We start from the raw sequence: 21525 nt of genomic DNA, 5'->3' as shown, positions 1-21525 counted from the left end.
TGCTGTAATTCAAGAGCCAGCACTGAAGATTGCTGAAAGTGCTGGTCCCTCTGTATAAATCTTTTAATAGCTTTAAAATATCTGTAGATGTAATATTCTACCTCAAATCTCGGCCAAAATCTGGTTCAAGACAAACTTATTAGAATGCAACAATGATCTTTATGATTTTTTTTTTACCTTAGATTTTGCCAGTATTTCTGCCACTTTCACAACTGGATCCTGAGTCAGACTTAGTTTATTCTGGGCATTCATTTTGCTGTTCAACCAATTCATAGCCTCATTGATGTATTTTTCAACTTTTTCCATCTCAGCAGGATCTAGGTGATCATATTTTTCATCCTAATGAGAGAGATATTTGTATCACCAATTAATATATGCTGCTCACCCAATTAAATTAGCCTTAGAAGCTACAGAAACACTTGTAACAGCCATAACTTGAGAGATCCATTCCAAGCAGTCCAAGTGACCATGAAAAATGTAATGATCTTTGATTTATGTTCTCATGAAGAAGCTGTTTCTGCTAGCAATGCAAAACAGTTTTCAAGTTCTCAGGAGTCAAAGTACAACAGCCCTTCTAAAGCAGTTTAAGAGTTAATTCTATAGGATTTCTTTTTAAACACAAAAAGCTCTACAGCCAAACTCAAAACACTTATAATCCTTAAATCACTAAATAATTTATTTCTACCTTATTTTTGTATGCTTCTACTGCTTTCATAAGGAGCTGAATCTTCTTTCCCAGTTCATTTAGAACTTTTGGTCTCTCTTCATGTTCCATGCATCTTTCCTGAATAGGCTGTCCAAATTTCTGGAATAGTAAGCACAAAGATCTTTACAAAATACATATTTCCTTTAGTCTGGTCTAAGAATAAAATGAGGCATGGGAAGGAAGGCTGCCTTTAAGTGCTTTTCTCACCCATTCAAGAGCTAAATCTTTGCATGTTTCTTTAGTGCATCATCAACAAAAAAATCCCAGAAGTTTAAACAAAGGAGTAGTACCTATCCTTACCAAGCTTGGTATTTTGCAGTTTTCTGCAAAAAGAGCTTTTGGAACATAAACAAATCAAGATTTAATGGATGCTTTAATTTTCAAGCAATTAATCTGAAAACTTCTAGTTTTATCCACTGTCTGTTTTTTCCTTCTCTTGAATACTGGTATCCAGGCAGTTGCCTGTATCTGCACTGCTGTTTCCATCAGTTATCCCTCCCACAAAGGAAATCTGACTTGAGAAAAAACAGTTGGAGCTCTAGGGCTAGAGATATACTTCAACTTACTCCAAAGTAGCTAGTCATTCATTGGAATTCACATTTTCCCCATGAGATTATTAAAATCTAAAGTATTTAAGTTTTTTTTTTGTCATTGATCAAATGATACAGTGGAAGCTACTGTTAAAGCACTCTCAGCTTTTATCGTTAAGACATTAGACTCAAAAATTGAGTTTTATGATACAGCCATAGAAGACCACTTAGAACAGGACAATCAGAGCATACAGTCTGGAGTGTAATTCTGATTACCCAGGAAGGCAGTCAAACTATTCAAAAACCTCCTTCAGATTGTAACAAGACTGACAGAAAATTCCCATAGCAATTAAATCTGTTGTCACTAGTGACAGCGTGCTTCATTTCAACCATTTTCAAATTAGGAGCACAACTCTCATTAAAACAAACCGTAGTTTTAGTTCTAAGTATTATGTTCGCTTCATAAATAACTTATATATAAACAACCTGAACACCCACCCATAAATAAACATGCATGACTTTTCTAGAAAGCAACTTATAACCTTACTTTTAGTTCCTGAAGCTTATCCATGTATACTTGTTTTGGCTGGTCCTCTCCATCTTCATAAAGCCAATTTTCGGTGTCCTCCAACATCAAGGTCAGCTTGTTTGAATCCTACAACGCAAGTTAGGGACACTCCAGTTCAGAAGGGAACACATCAAATGAGACTTTTCTCCCACCTGAACACACCTTCTCAAAAAAGACTGTTTCATCAGCTTGAAACATTCAAAGTGATAGTGAAGGAAAACAGTAATTAACAGACTTCAAAGTCAAGATTTTACAGAGTGATAAGAGAGGAAGGACAGCCCTACTCATCTGATTTGCAGGTGAAGTTTATTGGAGTTATAAAATCAGTCCCAAAGACAGCCCATGCACTTCTTAATATTATTCCATATTATCTGTTCTTTTTTTTTTTTATTCCTACCCACTGACACCATTTAGAAGTTTGTGGCCTGCTTTACTATGCTGACTAAATCCTTTGATTGTTGTTACCATCTCTTCAGCACATTCCATGCTCACAAACAAGGTTGCTAACTTACTACTTTGGAGTGCTGCTTTCTAGGCCTACTCTCCTACTAAGCCTTAGCCATTCTACTACTAAATTCGAATTATTCTGCAACAATAGGATTTTTATTTTCTGCCTGCATCCCAAATCTTTCTTTGCCACTGAGGAACTTCTCAGACAATAAAGAACTCTGCTTGCTTGCAGGTCAAATGTTAGGTCCAAGTGTAATTTGAACTTCACTTTTGTGAAGTTGAGCCATCTCTTACTCCAAAACTAGTCCAAGAGACTAGTGGAGCCTTCCCAGAACCCACGCTCAAAACTTATTAGTACAAAGGAACTTTTTCCAACAGTTGAAACATATAAGCAAGTCTTACTTCTTCAGTGATAAATTTCTCAAAGACTCCACACAGCTTGTCTCTGAATTCATACACATACTCTTCAACAGCATTCTTAGCATCATTTCTTTCTTTCTCAAGCTTGTCTTGCATCATCATCTTCCCCTAGGGTGGAGAAAAGCTTATTTAAAACTAAAAGCATTTTAAATGTCAAGCTCAGTGACTACTCTCTTGAAAGTGTACCACAGAACTTGGCAGAAGCCTGCTAATTTCCAATTACTGATAAAAATGTTCACCTCTGTGTAAGTCATCTGCACTGCAAGCACAACCAGAACAGCGTAAGCTAAGTCTAATGAAACTCAGTAATTTCACCAAAACCCCAACAAAAACAAACCCCCTTACAATTCTAAATTGGGTAAGTTGATGGTTGCCAATTATTTTAGATAATTATTCACAGCGACATTGAGCAGTCATCTGTTTATGCTGCTTACCTCATTTTCTATATAGGAATTGATTAGATCTTGTCCCAGTTGCCTATAGAGGCTTGCCTGTATAGGGAGGTCAATACTCTTAACTTTTGTTTTAGCCTTTGGCTGGGATAGATGATCTTGCTTTTCTCCAGAAGAAGCCTATAAAGAGTGACACTACTAAGAAACTTCCAGGAATGGAAATATTACTACATTTATGCTCAAAAAAGAGAGACAAATAAAACTAGTTAAGACAGCTACAAATTAATTTTATATAGATTTAGCACCTAATTATTCCTCTGTATTCAAAATCACCATTACCTCAGTTTTGAACCAAACTGGTGAAATTTAATTTCTTTAAACATAAAGAGCTGTAAGAAAACTTGTTCAGAAGCTATTATTCTTTACAGTATTTCATAAGCTTCCCTAAATTACATATTCACTATAAAATTAGGTTGAACAACAGAAACCTACTTCAAATTCTTAACCATACTGTGTTGAAAATTAACGTGCTATGGTAGGATTCCTAACCTACATATATTCATTTATTGAAATGGTTATGTAAATATGCATTTCTTTAAATACAGTCCTACATTCTGCAATTAGTAAAATCAGTGAGTGTGAGAATACTGGGCAAAAAAACGTCTTATCAGTACTGAATACGAACTTTTGTTTCGGTTCCAGCATTTTCAGTTTCCTCATCTGCTTGGTTCTGTTGTTCAGCTTGACTTTTTTGCACACCTTCTTCTTGATCAACCTGCATTTTATCCTAGAGAGAGTGTTACATAACTGAATGCAATGGTTTGCTGTAAGATTTAAGACTGATGTCAGTTACAGTAGATCACGCGCAATATATAACCTTCAGAATCAATCCTAAAAATTTTTGATTCACCATGTTTGAACAGGTGTTTTGATATATTACTTGTATTTCTATCTTTCAAATTAAATGAACTCAGCCTTTTGATGTTGCCGTCTGTCCCCATAACATAACTACACTAAACCTACACTAAAGTGAATACTCCCTTCACTTTAAATTAGAAATGCATACATATAAAATGCAAGCAAAGAACATTCTAGAAACACACCACCAACACAGGCAATAACAATGGGTTCTCTATGGAACAGTCAGAACTCTGACCTTGTATAATTTTTGACCTAAACTTTGTAATTATTACCTGCATCTGTCTCAAGGACAGCGAGACTAATAAAAATTAATTTCTGTAGTAGTAGCCTCTTGGAGTAACATGACCAACTGTCTTCCCTCTTTGCCACCCAAAATAAAGCAAGCTTCAATTAAATTTATCTGTAAATTTATCCTAAATTTATCACTTATGCTTTATTCTAAATTTAACAATCTGAAAAAGACACCACTAATTACTAGTGCTGATCACTTGGTTTAAGTAATACAACCCCCTGTCATCACTGAAAAACACTTTCAAGAGAAGTTTTCAGGATGACTCTAATATTTGGACATCCAGCGCACTGATAACTAAGGAGCTGTAGATGAAGTCTGAAAGATCCAAGACTGCTTCTACTAAAAGGAATTCAGATTTCTGGATTCATAAACTACATATTTATGAAAAATCATTTACTGTTAGTTCTCCAAAATACAAAAAAAGTCACTTAAGAATTTCAAACTCTACCACAGAGGCATATGTTGCAGTTTAGAGTGGAAAACAAGGTTACTTTTACCAAATTTAAGTTTTGTCACTTCAGAGTAGGGAAAAAAAAAATTGAAATGCTAAATTTACTGTTCTTACTGTTCACACAGAAAAGCCAACAACATGAGGAACTGTTTTACCTACAGGAAATAGCTATAGAGGGGAAATAATACACATATACACCACAAACCTCCTCCTCAGAGTCAAGGGGATCATCCTCAATACTGAAAGGTAATTGCTGACAAGCACCATTGTGAAACAGAAGATATGTTAGACAAATGGAGTACTACAGCTGGAAAGCCTGAGGACGGAAGCAGTTACTCGTGTACTGAACACCCAGTGAACTCCATGAGCAGTATGCCTCAGACTAAATGCCAGCTCTATCACTTCCAATCCTTTTCCACTTGATTACAAACATCAGATACGGAACACTTGCCCACAAGGAACTGCATCATATTTAGTATTTCAAATATGCTCACATTCCTGGAAAGCAGTGTAGTATTTAAGAAGTTGCTTATATAGATTATGTAATGCTAGTTGTGTAACCAGTTGCTCTAATTCCTGTAGTATATTGAACTAAAGTAGGAAAAGCTGCTAAGAACAAATCTTAAATGAAAGGCTGCCAAGGCCACCATATATAAATTTTACTCATTGAAAAAATACTGTGTGAGGAACAACAAACCCTAAGATTAATTTTTCAACAGATCTCATTAAATATGCTGCCATTTGCTAGCAACACCAGATAATGCTAAATGCTGGTGAGATGGTGAAGCACAATAACAAAAAATATCACTTTATTCTTTAGAATCTGGTTTTACATTCTTCTTTCTTTCTTAGTGCCACACTTCACCAGTACTTCAATAATAAACATGAAGAAATGTGTTACATAACTGAAGAAGTAATTTAAGGGTGGAGAAGCAGTAACTGTCAAAAGCTAAACACTGATTTAATCTGCAATTATTGGCTCTCTTATCAGAATTACAGTGTAGATATTTCCAAGTTTACATACCAGCTCTTCATCTCTGCCTTGGTTCTTACTTGATGATTCAGTGTCCATGGGTGTGTCGTTGTGATCCCCCTCTATGTTCTGCTTCTCTATTATGGAAGCATTAGCCACGCTGAAAAGGCCATGGATATTGACACGCACTTTCACCTTCACTTTTGAACTGTCGCCATCAGGTTGGGGACCAACATTCTGAATAGTGAAACGCCCTTGAAAACAACAAAGACAGCTTTAACTGTTGTGTCAAAAAAGTAGTGAAAGAGTGTTAATTTAAACAGCACCTTCATGTAACTTGAACTACTTGGAAACTTTCTACTTAGTTGTCAATCCTACAATGTAAGCTGGAGGTAGATAAACTAAAGCCTGGTTCCCCAATTATTATCAGTTCACTGATAATTAGTAAGATGTTTTTGCTTTATCTGTATTTCATAAAAAAGCAAGATACCACTTTACTAGGTATTCTACTTCTCTGTTGCCTTCTGTAACCATCACACTAGAGAAATTACTCAATGATCTCAAATGGTTTCTTTTGTCCACATAACTCAAACTTCACACTGCAAAATAAAATGTTAACAGAGATTCTGAATGATGAATTTGATAACATGGCTGCACTACACTTCCTGGAGAATGAACAGTTCTTATCAAGGCTTCTGGAAGTAATGAGGTGGATACATTTTGCAATTTGCTGGAAATTTGACTGTAGATGATGCAGACTGTGCACACATAAAGAATAACGTTTCTTCCTGAAGACCACAGACTTCTTGCATAGACAGCTAAATAAACAGTACAAAGTTTATATCTGATTAATAAATCAGGAAATAAAATCCTGAATTAAAGACCCTGAGGAGTGTATTAATACTGCAAGTAAGGCAGCATTAGCTACCAAGAAACTTATTCATACCATCTAATTCTTTAGACTCTACTATAGATGCTTAAATTGAGGAAATGCCTATCTTTTATGTTCTCAGATTAAGAGAAAGAGACATGACAGATAGCACTAGATGTTACCTGTCCAGACAGGTAACAGCTCCTTCGATCCAATTTCTTTGAAAAATCCAGGCTAGCTGGCACATAATGTCTTTATCAATTTTATAGAAATTGAAAGAACCAGACAATCGAGCACTAAAAACTCCTTGTACCTACTTGTTTTAAAGCATTCAGAAACTAAAGATAAAATGAAGCAGAAATTTTTTAAGGAACTGTCCAACAAAGATGTCAATACTGTTTGATCACTACATTTAAACCAAAAACACTGTGCTGAGCCTTTCTAAAGAACCAAAGCTTTACTATAAACTAGGAAATATGGAAGTGACCTATCTTAGAAGAAAGGAGAACCATTCTTCCCAATATCAACAGGAGCTGGGTAAGGAGTTTCTATTCACATTTCCTTACCTATTCTGGAATCAGGATAAGGCACTTCATGCGGATGAGTATAATAAGCTTCCAGGTCAAAAGGCTCTTTCTTGTGAAAAGTAATTACTTTTGAGAATGGAGCAGCATGGTTCTTACTGAAGACTTCACACTCCCTAAAGCAGTAAAACATTAACTGACGTTAAACCTCTGAGCATAATTTAATGGATAATGAAAATCCAGGTATGTTAATGATCAGCAGCCATGCAAACAGCTGAGTAATTTAAGTCATTTTATGACAACATTTGGAGGTTGAAAGCCTCTTGGTCTCAAAGCTGGACTCTGCATTCAAGATGACACTTATTAAAAACTAAGCAACTTCACTGCAACATTTCTTAATTAAATGTATTTCCAATTATTAAGCAGTAACTGGAAAGCAAAAAGGTACAGTGCAAAAAAAAAAATCTAAAACAGTTCAAGTGGATGAGAGCTTCAAAGCCAGAGGCCTGTTTTTTTTCCCCACAGCTCAACATTTTTCTTGATGTACAAACATACACTTTTCAGTCGGCACTGTACCAACTTACCCTGTTCCTTCTTCATAAGATGATTTCCATCTCAATGTTACAGAGTAAGGAACAACATCTGTGATGGAAAACTCACGCACTTTAAAAGCTGGGGAAAGAATTGCACACTAGAAAAAAAAAAAAAGACCAAAATTTTATTATATCCATATAGTCAAATAAATAACAAGTACAAGAATTAATACTTAAGTGCTAAAAGGCTACAAATCAAATTGATCATATGGAGGTCCTACTTATCATTGAATTTTTTTTAACAGAACCTTCTCATAGTTAATTGAACTGAAAGACTTAACTAAAGTAATAGGTGCTACTTCCCCAGTGATTTTCAGTGAAGATACCCAGCAAAGCTTTCGAACGACTACACGGAAGTGGAACAGCAGAATCTCGGTCATCAAACTTAACAGGTCTCTAACAAGACCATCCTTTTAACATGACACAGCAGCAAATTAATGAATGTAACAGAATAATTTCTGACAAACTGCTGAAAGAAGTAAGACTCTGTATCTTATTTCAGCTGTAGCACCTTTTGCTTGTGGTTAGTTTTATTTCATTAGTACATGATGTTAAAGTAGCAATACCGAAGTTTTATTTCAATAACTATACCTGCAAGGCACAGCCTCTTGCAACAGCTTCATCAGCATTTAGTGTGGTGCTTATCTCTTTACAGAAAAAGTTAGAGATCTGTTCCTTCACTGCTGGAATTCTAGTAGCCCCACCTACTATTTCTATACTGTAGATATCTTCACGCTGAAGTTCTAGAAAAGAGAGTGCATGGCTTTAAATTATCATCAAGATTTCAAAAAGCTGTCTTTGGACAACTAAAAAAAAAAAGAAGAAAAGGTAAGAGTCCTCTTATTATCCAACACTGTGACAAGCACTGAACGCATTTAACAACTGGCAAGATCTTTGTAACTGTCCCTCCTGCAGGCTACAAAGGTTTCTAGTTGCATAAACCTGGGAAATGCAGAAGCCAAGCATCAATGAGAACAGCATGTGCATCCCCTTTCTGGTGTGCATAGACCCAAAAGTGTAAAATTGGGTCTTCTTTAGGAGCCCTGTCCTACTGGACAATACCTCACCTCTCCTGAACAACAAAATGAAACCCAAATATACCTCATCTTATGGCTGGCTCAATTTTGGTTGCCAAAAAATGTAAAGCAAAACCTTTAGCTAAATATATGTAAAAAATAGTAGACTGTGTTTGCAGGTTATCTTGAATTCAGAATTAAGAAGTTATGTGTATAAATAATCTCAAACTATCGGTCCTTGAACAGCTCTGCTCAGATGTTACTCAGGTTGTTAATTTCTGTATTAGCTATCTAGCCAAGTCACAAGAGAAGCAGAATTCTTCCCTTTCTTTTAGATGAAGATGTTGGAATTAGGGGTAAAACCTTTTCCCGTTAAAGTCTAATTCTCTCCTTTACACTACATTAGGCAAAAAAGAAATTAATTTGTTATTTGCACATGCTTCTGGTAACTTGTTTTAAGAACATACTGCCAAATTCTCAGGTCAGTGAAGACATGTATGTATCACATGGAACAGGCTGGCCCAAAGGTTGCAGTAAAGAATAATATTTTTTCCCCATCATCATTTTGGCTTGGTTTGGCTTTGTGTTTTTTTAAATCAATTCGGAATGCCAGCCTTTTCCATGACACAGGGTGAATGAGGGTCAATAACCAAGGTTGCAGAGTGGCATGTGCAATAAATGAGGCAGGAATGGGATCATGCAGTCATGACAAGCGTATGAATGGAACTTACATTTAACTTTTCAGTACTTAGCTTTGCAATTCTAATAAATACAAAAATATATTAAAAAGATAATCATTAAGGAGATCGAGGATAACTGGATTACTAGCAGTACCTAAATTAACTCCTACTTACTTGCTTGATCCATGGCTGCTCTTAGAGGAGGCTCCACTCTGGCCAGAAGGGCAGCACACAATTGCTCAAACTGAGCTCTGCAGGACAGGAAGAGTGTTCCACGTTATGAGGCAGCTTAGAGACCACCCTCCCCTGCACCTCAGTGAAAACAGCACACCGCACCTGTTCATCTTACTGGAGACATCAAGGTCATTCATGAAGCACTCAATATTGAGTGGAAGGTCAGAAGCATTTGCACTCATAAGCTTCTTGAGCTTTTCACATTCCTGATACAATCGCAACAGTGCTCGCGGATTCTCTTTTACATTCAGTTTGTATTTTGTCCTAAATTCTTCAGAGAAGTAGTCTACCAAAGCCTCATCAAAATTCCTACCACCTACAAAAGGGTCAAAGGTAGTAGCCAAGACCTGACAGAAGTGAAAGAAAGATGAGAAGTTATTAGACAATGTTTGTTCTGTGTCATTTACTCAACAGAGCAAAATGTGCTATCATCTTCCACATGACTTCAAATGGCATTTTGCTACCAAAGACAAGTTCACAAAAGCATTCAGCCAGTAGCAGCTCATAGACAAAAGTCTCCAAAGCAGGAAGTGAAAACTGTTCAGTTTTACCTTGCATCCTATTGGATTTAAGACTTTCAACTTGGAAAAAAAACCCCGGCATCATGGAGTGACTTGGGCAGTTCAAGAATTTCCCATGAGTAAGTCAGCTGCACAACTACAATGCTTTTGAGACTACCTGATTATGCAGATATATCAGTAATATAACATGGCACAAAAACTGCAGTGTGGTCAATTATCAAGCACTTTTCAAAACATACTTTGGGATAGTTCACTTCTGCATTTTACAAAAACTCACTGAAATAGCAAAAAACAACAGAAGAGTTTTGTATTCCACGTTTTAAAAGTATTTGCTATAGACATTTAAAAAATAATCTTTCCAAAGAGCAGTATTTTGAATATTAAATACTTCAGGCATATGGAATTTTAATGCATGACTTAAAAGATTACCTTCAGTTTTCCCTTGTTAAAAGCACAGATGGAAACCTGATATGCAGAATGTCCCATATCTACAAAGACCACATTTCTTGGCTTCTCTTCCAAGGCTGGCAGATCTTGCTTGTATATTCCATAGGCTAATGCAACTGAAAAACATCAGCCCATGGAAGTTAAGGGCAAGATGTAAAGTGTGAATTAAAAGCACTACCAAAAGACACACACTACCCATTCTTTACCCTTTCTAAACACCTCCATAACTGCTCAAATGTTGAAAAGATGTTGAAAACACATTTTTCATTGACAAGAGATGAAAGAAATGTCAAGTGGAGGTTTAACACTACTGAAGCATCACCCTGTAATTCAGTTCTGCTTGCAGCCAAATTAACATTGTAATTTGTGAAATTGCACAGATTAAGCCTCATGCTTACACCTCTCCCTTGAAATGCTTTACTTTCATTATTTTTTATCTTAGCTTTGCAAAACTCATGCATGCCCAAGAAACAACAACAAAAAAAGTGTTTTAGAAGACTAGTTTACACAAATCTAAGATTTCACTACCCAGCACTCATTTGGAAAGTTGTTTGAGACTTTCTAAGTGCAAAGAAAACTTTGATCAAGAAAAATAAAAGTTATCGATTTAAACAGCTCCATGTTTAGTTCCCATAAAGTGTTAGGTATTTCTGTGCTCTACCCTGACCAGAAGAGGGAAGTTACTTTATAGAACCAGTTGTCCCACTGCTGCAGCTGACAGGATTGCCTCAAGTTTCAACTGTCATTACCCCACAAACTCAGTTGACTTGGATATCTGAAAAGTCATATAGTTCAAGTTGTCTGTAAATACGATCAGCAAATCCACTTTTGGAGAAGTGCATAAAAATGCAATTTGTGTAGAAGCAGCTCTTAAAGCATACACATTAAGTAGTTCAAAATGAAAAATCTTTGGATTATACTTTATAACTTCCCTTCAATGTTTATCATTTCAACTAAGTATTAGCTTATGATAAAAGTATGTCTCTAATACTTCCATGAGTTTTATTTTTACTTCAATATACTCATCTTCTAGAAAGCTGGAAAGAAAATTAGAAGGCCCCACTACACACCTATGTTAAAGAATGTATTTACCATAATGTTTTAGACACATCTGATAATATTGTACTGTACTATTATTTAGTACAGCAATTAAGAATTTAGGTCAGGTGCACACCCCAGCTGGATCATGAAGAGATTCTGAAGGTAGCTCAGGCCTTCCTGATACAGTTCCAGTAGGTTCATGGTACAGTTGAAAGGTAAGCACAGATGCCAGCTTTCTAAAGCTATCCCCCAGTGGCATTGCATTCAAGTTAGCAAACCCCAACTTCCATCACGCCTCCTAAGTGCTGCACACCACCCCACTGCGGTGTTTCCAGTTCCCAAGCTGGATTGGGCAGTACCAGCCCGGACGGCTCTTTCTCAAGCTCCTAATTTTGTAAGAGCAGGATGTCATCACCTTTACATTCAAGAGCCTGAATAGATTTAAAAGGAAAAAAAAAGTTTCTGCCCTTTACCTGCGGTAGTTTCATTCATCAGCTTCAGACAATTTAATCCTGCAATCTGCGCAGCTGCCATTACAGACCTTCTTTCAGCATCAGTGAAGAAACTAGGGACCTGTTTCCAAAAACAACAACACAGGGTATTATGGAATATGGATTTTTTAATTTAAATAAGTCAGACTTGCCCATTAAGCTACCCTATAAATGTCATTGCCACAAGAAACTGTTATGAGCTAGCCACAAATTAATAAGGCAGTCTGAATTAAAGAGGTAGCTAATTCATTTTAGTTCATCTTTTAATTAAGATTTCAAAATTTGACAAAAATGAAGTGGCATCCAAAGTTGTTTTAAATAAAGTCGATTTAAGCACCACAAAAAATCCCCCTAAAAATGCTTTCTCAGATTCTTAAAATCATTACTAGTTACTGAAAACATTTGTGCAGGACAAAGTCAATACAATAAATATTCACACATGGCCCAAAAATAAGTTACAGGCAGAAGCACTGCAGTGATGCCGCAACCTGAACCTGTATTCATTTTTCAAATATCACCTCCAGCACAGTGCCAGCTTACAGGGAGCTACAACATTCAGTGCCATCAAAAATAGCCAAAGCATAATCAGAACCCATTTAGAAACTGGCTGCCATTAGCTGGCACATCTTCAGTGTCAGTCAGAACTACATTCACAGTGTGTTTTGTTGGCTACCACTGTGGTGTATCCCTCTGTGCGTGGGAGGTGCTCTCTAAGTGTCTTTGTATACCAAAAGGAAGCAAGGAAAAACATCAAAGTGGATTTCTAACAGCTAAATTACATGACTTTCCAGTTTCCATGTCTCTGACAGATGCAATGTCTCTCCAATCCCTCATGCCCAGACTTCCCAGCAGAGCCAGTAAACAAAAACCATGTGAAAAGCAGACACAGGAATTCGTATCAGGAACAAAACCTCCTCACGGGGAAGGCCATCAGCTAGAAAAATCATGGGCAAACCAACGGTCATAGGTTGAGACTGGCCCCCCTGAGAGGTTTGAGGGGCTCAGAGGTGATTGGGTGCCAGGGCAGTGTTCCCTGGAGAGCCAGTCACCACTCATGTTGTTCGCTTCTGCTCAAAATCATATATCACAGCACTGGAAGCTGTTGGAAGTTCTGTCTTGGTTGTTTTGCTGTTGGTGTCTGCTGCGTGTAGGTGGACAAGGCCAGGGGGTGGCTGGGCTCCCTCTCTTCCCCTCTGGAGGGGAGAGGGGAGCCCTGCGACCCCCCAGCTCAGCCTTTGGCTAGAATTAGAGTCAGCATTTGGAGTGTGTGCTGTTAAAGAAGAATTTCACAGCACCTGAGGTAAGAGGGAGGAGGCCAGGCCTTCTTTCCTCCCCCTGCAGCTGCGGGACGCTTGGGACAGTGCATAACTGAACCGAGCTGCCTGTGGCCAAGGCTAGGGGGCTTCTTCCCCCCCACTACATTTAGGCTGGTGGGGGGTGGATTTTAAGGCTCAGCATTTGAGCAGAGCCAAGTGGACGGGCTGATAAATCAGCTTGGCGCTTGGGAGAAGAGTCCCAGGAGAAATTGGAGATGAGCCAAGAGCTTGAGGGTTGCCTGCTGAAGCTGACCGGGGGCAGCTGAGAACTGATGTGGAGGAATGAAGATTGCAGGATGTGGACACTTGATAAGCTACACTGCAGCAGCCTACGAACCGAGGTGAGACACCGAGAGGGAGAAATCACACAGCAGCAGAAAAGCAAGGACTCAAAGCTATCTTCTTGGACCACGTGAGGAGAGACTGCAACAAACAACTGCTGGGACCTGGTGAGGAGGGAGCGTTCAGGAGCCCAGAACACTCCCACAGCAGACTGTTACATATCAGCCTTAAAGGCTGCTTCTGGACTAAAGTTAAAGGAGGGGCTTGAAAGGACTGACTGATAGTAATGTAATATTATATATAGTTGCCTTTAGTTTGTATAGTATTTATTTGTGTAAATAAATGTATATACTTCCCCCTTCCCCTATAGAATCCTCTAGCCTGAAAGTTTCTCTCTGGTGTTAGGATAATTGTGTGAAGGGTGGGAGGAGGCCTGGAAATTGGATTTTAGATTTCTAATGTGGCTCAAACGGCCACACCAACCAAATAAAAAGACTTTTTCAAACAAAGCCAAGTAATTTGGGCTTATCAAATTGTTACTATGACCCTCAGAGAGTTTAGGCAACTCTCAACTGCACTACAACAGCACTCAACTAGGTAATAACAAAGAAATTTAACATGAATTTGGGAAGGTTCTTTGGAATCAAGGAGGATATGCTTATGCATAGGACAGCTTCCATTTATAACAGGAACTACAGTAATCAGGAATACTATACGCAGCCCTTGTAGATAGACAGTTTGGATTAGCTTAAGCAATATGTTCTTTCTGAAAACACGCTCTTGATTTAACAAATTTTTCATCTTCTCACATACGATTCCAAAAGCATTCTCATTTGGAAAACCTTTAACAAAGGCCTATTTTTGGAGATACAATTTCTATCCACTACTTGTATCTATTCCCACAGCACCATGGCATAACTGGTCCTAGCTTACGTAAAGCTATCTATAGATTACAATAAATATATTACCACTTACTGAGATTACACAGTCTGCCACTGGCTTCTTCAAAGCACTTTCTGAAGTCTCTTTCAGTTTGGCCAATAACATTCCTGTAATCTGTTCAACTGCAAAAAGTCTCTCTTCATCAAGGTATCTCACCTGAAACAGAGAATTGTGATTCTGTAATCCATCATCTCAACTTTTCTCTGAAGATGTGATGAAGCTTAATACCAGACTTTAGACACAAATAACGCCATATCAATTGATGCTACAGATCTGTGCCACCTACAACAAATCTTAAAACAGTTCAGTTTAGGTGAAAATTGTTTTGTGGGAAACTTAACACCTCAGTTATCTCAAGGGGCTATTCACAACGATACAGTATTTCTGTTGCTCATGTTTGTTTTTTTTAATTTAAAAAACAACAACAACAAAGCACAATACATAACCCTACCATAAGCTGAAAATAAGAGTTTTGGAGCAAACCCAAGGAACATTTGCTTCCTGCAAGGGTCACTTAAGCACATGAGGCAGGGAAGGTGCAAACAAGGCAATTCTAACAGTCCTGCTCTGCTCAGGAAACACATCTGAACCTTCAGCCTTCATGTGTCCTGAATTCCTAAGAGACTACTGTCTCTCTAGCAATCCCAAGCACTCCTGTGCAGGGAAAACCAGAAGGATGTATATTTACACTGGCAATTATTGTGATATGACCAGGTGTACAGAATAAAACCCACTCTGTGGTATGAAGCCCTGTCAAAAATCAACTTAAAGTGCACTGAGGACGATTGGGAAATCTGCTTCAAAAGTGCATTCCTGATCCAAATTAAAATGCTAAAAAAATAAACACATTCAGAAATTGAAGCCAGAAAGCCTGAACTCTGAGAAGAGCAGTTTCCAGCCATTTAGTCTGGAAGCAAATTACAAATAACTTGTTCAGATTTTATATTCAGAGCATTATCATCTTGTTTTCCCAAAACTTGGTCTCTGCATGTCTAAGACCTAAACTCAGAGGGAAACTAATAATCACACACAGTAGTTTTTTAAGGTATTTGAACATATTTGAAGGTAAATCTAGTAGGGTAAGGTGAAAAGCTAGTAACGGAAAGTACTGTGGAAAGCAAATACAACTGATGAGAAACCTCGATCAACATCTTGGTTAGAAAGTACAGGACTTATTTAGAGAAACAGGAATATATTTAGAGCCTTCTTAGGGAAAATGTAAGTCTGTTCATGCAAGAAGTGACAAAGGTCCAAATCTACCTCTAAAAGTACTCTGCCCAAAGCTTTAACTCACCTTTACTCCCACGGAGCCATTAGGCATCTTCTGAAGTTCATAGGGAAGTTTGGCCCTCTCAGCTTGTATGTAAGGATCTTCAAATGCTCTTCCATGCAGTTTTTTGAAACCATGTAATGCATTTTTTACATTTGTGACAATCTGTGGAAAACATATTTTAATTACCTGTGACATGCAGGCTACAGAGGACTGTGAAGAAAGAAACTCTTGTTATATTGGGTTTAATTCACACACTGACCTGTGTAAAGCCCTACACGTTCACTGGAAAGAAACGTGTGGGGAGAGAAAGAAGAACCTATTTTTTAATCTATGACCTCCATTAAAAAAATTCAAGTTTACTTCTCTCTGTAATATTCATTAGCTTGCTGCCATCAATTTTCATGGTGGTTTTTACATTAGAGGAACTTTCTGATACATTATGCAATATTTGAGATCGTATATTGTTGCAATGGTTGTCAGTAGGAATAAATGAAGTTATTACCAACAATAACCTTATATGAACCTTCAACTAATGAACACATTTCACTTCCTTTGAAGTTCTCCTCTAATTCAAATCCCAACTGGATGTGAAGTCTCCCCACACCTGTTCTCTCATCAGTGTTTTAACCCAGTTACTTTAAGGACAGGCTTTTAAGCAAAGAAAGGGCCAGAAGAAACAAATCCCAATGAACACAGTATTTAAGCTATCAAAAGAAACTATTTCAGGGTAATCTTGTCCAAGATGCACTACCTTACTAATCTAAACAGCAAATTTCCTAGCTGGGAATACTGACAAGACACTTTCTCAGCAGCGAAGTTCAGGGGCTGAGCTCAGATAAAAAGTGTAAAGTTGCTCAGAATGAAAGCAATATGGCTTCTGCATTTACTGCCTGCTCATGGTACATCAGGAGGGCTCTACTACCTTCACATCTGCCAGGCAAATCTAAGGGGAAGGAAATCTTCAACATGCTAACATCGTGCATGGACACAAAAAAAGAAAGCAAGACCTGACCTATTTTGAATTTGTAGATTCATATCGTCTATTACAAATCTTTAACATGTGTTTTTTTTCCCCAAAGGGAGGTTTTCCTAGGTTACAAGTGAATTTACTGAGGATCAGAGAAATTTCACTTCCGTTCAAAGCTCCAAAGTGAGATAGTACATAACTAAAATGCATTCATTTCCCATTATAAGCAACAACCAGTATCTCTATGAAACTCTGTTCAACTTCAGTTTCAGCTTTTCTAAAGCATAAGCACATTATCCCTCCCTGCCCTAGTAGAGATTTAATTACGAACTCTATTCCTGCTGTCATGAGTAAGCAAGAAAATAATATTATTTTACTGGTGAACAAGCAAGGTTTTCTGTTTCTTCTCTTCCCCCCCCATGACAAAACAATGCAGAAATACAGTTGCAATTTTAATACAGGGTTGTTAATATTGTTGAAGCAGTAACTGTGAAATATACACTTACTGCAGAAAATTCAGTTCAAAACATAAAATTATCAACTTTATTTGTTACTTGTCTTCCCACAGTTCAACAGGACATAAGTCTAATAAGTCACAATAAAGTTTATGATCCATTTACCTGGCTCTTTGCTGCATTCCCAATGGCTCGGGTCTTGGATCCTAAAGATATACATGCTCTAAGTAAGAACAGAAAAAAAAATCAGCTTTAAAAGATAACATCATAAAACATTTCCATGCTACTGTAGAATATCTACAAAAATTCAAGTAGCAGAATATGGATGTGGTGTTTAAGAGCATTACTGCATAAAGTACCAGAACTTGAAGTGGAATTCTAGTTATTCTTTTCAAATTAGTTTAGAAACTGCATGCACTGCAACTGTTGTCATTATAATTGCATTTAAGGAATTCTGTAAAAGTTTCTACAGATCTCATCATGAAGGAAAGGCATGAATAGTCATTTTTAGGTCACAGGTAACTGTGAAAAGAAGCCTGTGACATTTAGTTTAAGAACCTGAACTTTACCAGTCAGGTTTTTTTGACTCAATAAACCCTTGAGTCTTGACAGGACCACATTCACATTGCAAGAGCCCTTACCAACAATCCTGACACAACAACTGGAAAAAACCCCAAACATCTAAGGCCAGGGGAGCTGAACAGCCCACAAGCTGTTGAGCACGTCCGTAACTGAGGACTACCAAGTATATGCTGCAAACAGGCAAAAGGAAGGATATCTGGGAACAGCTCCCAGGGTTTTGGAAGCTCTAATGCAGTCCACAGACCCTTACTGTTTCTTGTGTCACCACTGAACACCCTCTGGCTCAGCAAAGGCTGCCCCAGGTCACAGTCACCATCTGGCCCCAGTCACCATCTGGCCCCCCTCACCACCATCTTTGGAAATGGTTGGGTTTTTTTCTGGAAGTTACTATCACCATACTTCACATTACAGATTTGAAATAGAACTCTTCCCCAAAAAGGAATGAATCTGGCTAAAACCATTCAGGAGTAAGTAACAGACACAAGCCAGATTTCATACAGTTCAAATGTAATTGTAATTGTTTAATGAATGTATAAAGGTCACTACAGCAGATTACTTCCTGCCTCCTCTCCATCATCACTACAACGAGGCCACTGTAATTTGAGAGTATCCTCTAGCAACCTCTTCTCTGTGACACCACACTGAACATGCAAAACCTCCAGATTTCACTGCTGCAAACAGACAAGGCATTGCCCTACATTTTCAGATATGTAGTTCAGCTTTCACCATTTTTAACATCACAATGCTACAATTCCCAATCATACCTTGTGATAATTAACGAAGGTCAGATAAAAGAGCTCTTTATATAGTAAGCAAATGGTTTACAAACTACTGCCATTGTATCACCTTTTCAGTGTAGGAATCTGACTCTGCTGACAGACAAATTACTGGCACATATCCCACGCAGAGCATGAAGCATCAAGTCAGAAGCTACTTGACACACCACACCTCCTGCCAGGGTTTACTTCAATTACTCACTGCCAGCACAGAGGGATGGATGGTTTCTTCTTCCATTGGCTGGGAAGCAACAATGCCAAAAAATGACTGTGCTCTCTTTGGCACCAAAAACTTCTGCAGTATCCAAAACAGTCCTCTAGGAAGAACATCCACCCTAAGGATACAAGGATACTGAACTGCTTCCCTTACCACTACCCTCAGCTTGTTTTGAAGAGAGCTGTAGAGCAGTACCCAGACTTCACTAAGGTAGCAACTCTCCTCACCGGAAGGACATTTCAATCCTCTCCCTGCATTGTTTTGAAGAAGATGTTACCTTTGTGATCTTAATTACAGCATGTGATCACATTAAACATACGTGGTCTGAAAAAAGTTACTAAAACATTATGAGCTATCAACAATTGGCTCTCTTCCCACAAAACTACAGTGGTGAGGGAGAGCACCTGAAAGGGCCACTAGCCATGAGTTTAATGTGCTAGGAGCACTGGAAACACGTACAACAGACTAGCTGGAATTGCAAGTTCGGAAAAAGCCAAGCATCAGTTAACTTCCAAAGAGATGCAAGGACCAAAAGCCTTAAAATATACAAGTTCTACCAAAATGGATGGCTTCATAGCAAAATCTTTTTCCTTTCTTTCTAGAAATATTCGTTCTAAAACTTCCAAGATGATACGCATCTTACAAATACTAACAATCCCAAGCATCAGACTACAGGATGTACATTTCAGACAAAGGACCACCTGAATGTTTTAACAACAGGGATACTGGATTTATGACTTAAGAATCCTACGTTAAACTGTGGTAATACAGATCTTCCCCAAGTCTACACTGCTTTTGTCTGTATGCTGTAAATGATGATGTTCACAGCAGCACTGCACAGGTATCTGAGCCAGCTTCAAAGCTGGAATCTGGCTGCACTGATGAGCCTTGCCCAGAAAGAGCACAGCCAGGACTGTCCTATCTTTAGGCCCCGTGCCAGGATCTTTACATGGCTTAATAACAGCACCCTGCACATGAAAGGGTTACTGGCTTGCCCAGGTATTTTTACACAGTGCTACACAGATGCAGCAGACTCTGGATTTCTGGGAGTAAGTCACAAGTATTTGGGACATCTCCAATCCATGTTAACTATTAGCTAACTTAAGTATCTGAATGACGTAAGCACCTGTATAGAAACATTTAAAACATTTACTGTGTTGCTTTGTGCAACAGGAAGAAAAGTTTTAACAATTCAAGAGTTAGATCTGTCTACATCACTCAAATCCTGTCTGAAATAAAGGTTTAGCAACTATTACAAACTTACATAACAGTAATAAATTTGTTACATTTCTATTGACCTTTCTGGTTTGCCTCAAGATAACAGTGTTAGAAAGGATGTTCCTCAAGTTGTCTTGTATTACTGCATTTTGAGACAGAGAAGGGCAAGGAAAATGTCACTTTAAGTGAGACACCCATTGCCTTTAAGTGTACGTGTACTCCAGATGCTGTAATTGCCAACTTGTACATCCTTCATAATCCCTCTGCTAATATCTTGAAAGTACAGTTAATCAGATATTAATGTGGAAAATATTAAATGCAGAGAAGCCTCTCTGCAAAGAACATACTCCAAGAACAACTAAGAATTGGAAGTGCTCTTCATCATAAGCGGGGAGGAAACTACAGCTGCCTGAGGATTCTTTGGGCAACAACTTCATGGGATTCCTTGCACTGAATTTGAAAAGTCTCTGAATTTCAGTTCTCATAAAACATGCACAAGGATAATGACTGCCTCAGAGCTAATGTGAAAAGTATATTTTTCTAAAGAATAAAAGGAGTATTAAACAGTATTCCCATTAAAACAGAAAGTATGCATTTCAGCACTCAATTTCTTCGCACTTCTAAAAAACAACTTTTTAGAAAGCAATCCAACACCTACATTTCTCCGACATCAAAAGGAGCGCAATGCTGAGGTTACTACAGCCTCAGACAGCAGAAACAGCTTTCTCTGTTGGCTACAAGTTCCTTTAATAAACGGAAGCACCATCCAACACCCGATTTTCATAAGTATTACACGAATTCCTTAATCCTCCTTGAAAATTATGCACAGACAGAGCTGTGAAAATCCTAGACGTATCCCATAGAAACAGAGGAGCAAAGTCTCCACCTACTCTTGCGTATCCCATCATCACAGACGCTGCCCACTGCCCCCCCCTCTTCCTCGCCAGACCTCGGTATTCCACGGCCACCAGATACGGTGCAAGTAAGAACAGGTTTAAAGAGAGGGAATTCATCGCGGCACTTCCCTGTTTCCCTGGTGAATCAACGTCCTCCACCTTCCCAGTCTCGCCACCACTCCATCATGTAATTGTTAATGAAAACGCTTCCAGCTCTGGCAGGCGTTCCAGAGTTGGGGAAACACATGCACTCCACCGAGATCTTTGGCTACCCGAAACCAAAGCGTGACAAGGACGGAAATAAAAGTCTGCTGTGCCTCCGGAGCGGTGCGGCACATTCACAGCGCAGGATTTCAAGGACACGCAGAGGCAGCAGCCAGGACAGCCAGACGCAGACACACGAATGCCTCCCGGGCAACCTCCAGCCCCAGCACATGCACCGCCGCGCCTGTTCTCGCAAGAGGCACTCTCCCGGCTCCC

At 38.4% G+C, this 21525-nt stretch overlaps 1 protein-coding gene across 1 annotated transcript in view; it reads right to left on the bottom strand.

Annotated features, from left to right (window-relative positions):
* HSPA4L (heat shock protein family A (Hsp70) member 4 like) overlaps positions 1 to 21525 on the bottom strand; it is a 28773-nt gene that overhangs the window by 5375 nt on the left and 1873 nt on the right. The window contains exons 2-19 of the mRNA XM_029964534.1: positions 21036 to 21182; positions 17522 to 17579; positions 15956 to 16096; positions 14695 to 14817; positions 12104 to 12203; positions 10572 to 10705; positions 9724 to 9968; positions 9562 to 9638; positions 8283 to 8434; positions 7683 to 7789; positions 7141 to 7274; positions 5755 to 5957; positions 3752 to 3853; positions 3109 to 3246; positions 2657 to 2782; positions 1784 to 1891; positions 686 to 805; positions 178 to 339 (exon numbers count right to left, since the gene is read on the bottom strand). Coding sequence (XP_029820394.1) covers positions 178 to 339; positions 686 to 805; positions 1784 to 1891; positions 2657 to 2782; positions 3109 to 3246; positions 3752 to 3853; positions 5755 to 5957; positions 7141 to 7274; positions 7683 to 7789; positions 8283 to 8434; positions 9562 to 9638; positions 9724 to 9968; positions 10572 to 10705; positions 12104 to 12203; positions 14695 to 14817; positions 15956 to 16096; positions 17522 to 17579; positions 21036 to 21182 — 2377 coding nt within the window. The remainder of the gene's footprint in view (positions 1 to 177; positions 340 to 685; positions 806 to 1783; positions 1892 to 2656; positions 2783 to 3108; positions 3247 to 3751; positions 3854 to 5754; positions 5958 to 7140; positions 7275 to 7682; positions 7790 to 8282; positions 8435 to 9561; positions 9639 to 9723; positions 9969 to 10571; positions 10706 to 12103; positions 12204 to 14694; positions 14818 to 15955; positions 16097 to 17521; positions 17580 to 21035; positions 21183 to 21525) is intronic.

Source organism: Manacus vitellinus, unplaced genomic scaffold (genome assembly GCF_001715985.3).
Source record: "Manacus vitellinus isolate BGI_N305 unplaced genomic scaffold, ASM171598v3 scaffold_73_pilon, whole genome shotgun sequence".
In the NCBI taxonomy this organism is placed as follows: Eukaryota; Metazoa; Chordata; class Aves; order Passeriformes; family Pipridae; genus Manacus; species Manacus vitellinus.
Note: the sequence above shows the minus strand (reverse complement) of the source record. Positions and strands in the feature narration are given on the sequence as shown.